A 3,186-nucleotide genomic window follows, 5' to 3' on the forward strand; every position below is an offset into this window, starting at 1 on the left:
GGAGCGAGCGAGCAGTTTCTGGGGGCGCCGTACGTAAACGTGGCCCCTCTGAGCGTAAACCTGTCCACCCACGCAGGCAGTGACACGCGTGACGGGGACGCTCTGGGCCCACGTGGCGTGAGGAGAGGGGGCGGGGCCACGGCGCCGTACAACGACACAGACTCCAGGCGGGAGGAGAGGAGGACAGACAGGAGAGGAGAGGAGCTCAGACAGGACAGGAGAGAAGGACAGACAGGACAGGATAGGATAGGAGGAGAGACAGGAGAGGACAGGAGGACAGACAGGAGAGGAGAGGAGCACAGACAGGACAGGAGAGAAGGACAGACAGGACAGGATAGGATAGGAGGAGAGACAGGAGAGGACAGGAGGACAGACAGGACAGGAGAGGAGGACAGACAGGAGAGGAGGAGAGACAGGAGAGGAGAGGAGGAGAGACAGGAGAGGAGGACAAACAGGACAGGAGAGCAGGACAGACAGGAGAGGACAGGAGAGGAGGACAGACAGGACAGGAGAGGAGTACAGACAGGAGAGGACAGGAGGACAGACAGGACAGGAGAGGAGTACAGACAGGACAGGACAGGAGGACAGACAGGAGAGGAAGACAGACAGGACAGGAGAGGAGTACAGACAGGACAGGAGAGGAGGACAGACAGGAGAGGAGAGGAGGACAGACAGGACAGGAGAGGAGAGGAGATGAGGACAGACAGGACAGGACAGCAGAGGAGAGGACAGACAGGACAGGAGGAAAGGAAGACAGAGGGAACCAGGACCCGCTAGATGAGGCAGATGCGTCCCGCAGACCAAAATCATTATCCAATCAGATTAAATGTAATCAAATCATTCCAGTCGCCCTGCCATTGAGCAGATGAGGTAAACACAGCTCTGAAACCTGGCCCACACATAATGATCCCTCCAATCACATTAGGCCTTATTGGACACTCAATCCAATGATGAAGACTAATGCTAGCTTGTCCGATAACAGGAAACATTACGCTTGTGGAGTTTGATTTCATCCCTGCCAGTCAAGAGTGAAAAAAACCAACCATTGTGATTTATTATCATTTAATAACTTAAAATGTCTTTTTAATCTCAGAATCTGCCTGGACAAGCCTCCTGTATCTGCTGGCAGAGGCAGACTGCATCCCTCTATCGACTCTGAACCGATTCATCCACATTAGGGTCCTGCACTGCTATCAATAGTGCATTGTGATCTAGCGATGGATGGCCAAGCCAGACCTATTAGAAAATCATTCAGATCCTGGTCCGTGCTTGACTGGTTTCCCCTGGAACAATGGAACCAATGGATCTGTCTCAGAAAGGTGAACCCCGCCCCACCCGACGCCCCAGGCAGACTGAAGCAAACGCTCGGCGCATTCGAAAGGATTTAAAATACGATTTGACTCGGCCGCGCGCCGAGCATCGCCGCGGTATCGAGAACCCGCCCCCGTAGTCGTTTCAGTCATCGAGAACGCAGATCTCCTATTGGTCGGCGATCAGCATCGACCGCCCGGAGTCAGGATTGGCCGGCTCCTGCTGTCCGTCAAAACCCGGCGCTCTCAGGGCCCCTCCCCCATCTGCCACCTCCATATGGGAGACAGGTGGGCGGGCAGATGGGCGTCGGCCAACGGGAGAGCGATCCCCGGGGGGAGGAAGGAGAGGGGGGCGACCGAGAAGACGGCCCTTTCACGCCGTCAGTCAAACGGGGATTACTTGACGTGGGCGGCCGAATCTGCCGTGTGAGAGTGAGCGGGCGGGCGGGCGGGGAGGCAGATTGGGGACGGCCGGCGGAAGACGGCGTGCCAGGAGAGGCCGCCAGCTGGGAGTGGCCCTCGCCTGCTGTCAGTCAAACGGGGATTAGGGCGACCACGCCCTGTGAGGCGCTATATTAAGACAGGGCGGCAGGTGGGTGGGGGGGCGGGCGGGAGGCCAGCCAATGGGAAGCCCTGCCAGGATGACAGACACGGAGGCGTGAGAGCACGCCGGCCTCCGCGGCGTTCGTTTGGCTCGGGGCCGTGGCGCCCTCGCCGTTTGGCCTGTCGCCACCGCCTCGCTTACAGGGAGAAGAGCCGAATCAAATCACATCAGATCAAATCAAATCAGGCTGAATAAGCAGCTCAGATGGTTTCGATCAACACTGAGACGCTACGGGGCTTTTAGCGTCTGCGTCCGACCAAAGGGCCTAAGACACTGATGACTCACCCTGAGGCCCACTGAAGATATTCATGCACTTGCAGACGGCCATGTTGACTGTTCTTATAGACGGCCATGTTGACTGTTCTTACAGACGGCCATGTTGACTGTTCTTACAGACGGCCATGTTGACTGTTCTTATAGACGGCCATGTTGACTGTTCTTATAGACGGCCATGTTGACTGTTCTTACAGACGGCCATGTTGACTGTTCTTACAGACGGCCATGTTGACTGTTCTTACAGACGGCCATGTTGACTGTTCTTACAGGCGGCCATGTTGACTGTTCTTACAGACGGCCATGTTGACTGTTCTTACAGGCGGCCATGTTGACTGTTCTTATAGACGGCCATGTTGACTGTTCTTACAGACGGCCATGTTGACTGTTCTTACAGACGGCCATGTTGACTGTTCTTACAGGCGGCCATGTTGACTGTTCTTACAGACGGCCATGTTGACTGTTCTTACAGGCGGCCATGTTGACTGTTCTAACAGACGGCCATGTTGACTGTTCTTACAGACGGCCATGTTGACTGTTCTTACAGACGGCCATGTTGACTGTTCTTACAGACGGCCATGTTGACTGTTCAGACCAGCAGTTCTGACTGTCCAGGTACTGGTTCTGGTTCTCAGTCTGCAGTGGACTGCATGGACCCTGTCCCCCTCCACGTGGACCCAACACTGTCCCAACCCCCATCCCACCCCCCCCACCCCCCCCCCCGCCACTGGTTTCCCCTGGAACAATGGATGCAATGGATCTGTCTCAGAAAGGTGAACCCCGCCCCACCCGACGTCCCAGGCAGACTGAAGCAAACGCTCGGCGCATTCGAAAGGATTTAAAATACGCATCTATTTAAACTATGCACCATGGCAGTCAGACTCTGAGTGTGTGTGTGTGTGTGTGTGTGTGTGTGTCTGTGTGTGTGTGTGTGTGTGTGTGTGCGCGCGCGTGAATATGTATTTGTGTGTGCGTGTGTGTGTGTCTGTGTGAGTGTGT

The 3,186-nt window shown here is 55.6% G+C and overlaps 1 protein-coding gene across 1 annotated transcript in view; it reads right to left on the bottom strand.

Moving 5' to 3' along the window:
- Positions 1-2,242, bottom strand: part of LOC311316369 (ephrin type-B receptor 1-like) — a gene marked incomplete at both ends in the record, with an annotated part of 35,999 nt that extends 33,757 nt beyond the window's left edge. Inside the window, 3 exons of the mRNA XM_084447210.1 lie at positions 1-60; positions 1,716-1,836; positions 2,200-2,242. The exon at positions 1-60 is cut by the window's left edge and continues 64 nt beyond it. Of these exons, the coding sequence (XP_084303336.1) occupies positions 1-60; positions 1,716-1,836; positions 2,200-2,242 (224 nt within the window). The remainder of the gene's footprint in view (positions 61-1,715; positions 1,837-2,199) is intronic.
- Between the last annotated feature and the right edge of the window lie 944 nt (positions 2,243-3,186).

This window comes from Borostomias antarcticus (assembly GCF_949987555.1).
Source record: "Borostomias antarcticus genome assembly, chromosome: 12".
Taxonomy (NCBI): domain Eukaryota; kingdom Metazoa; phylum Chordata; class Actinopteri; order Stomiiformes; family Stomiidae; genus Borostomias; species Borostomias antarcticus.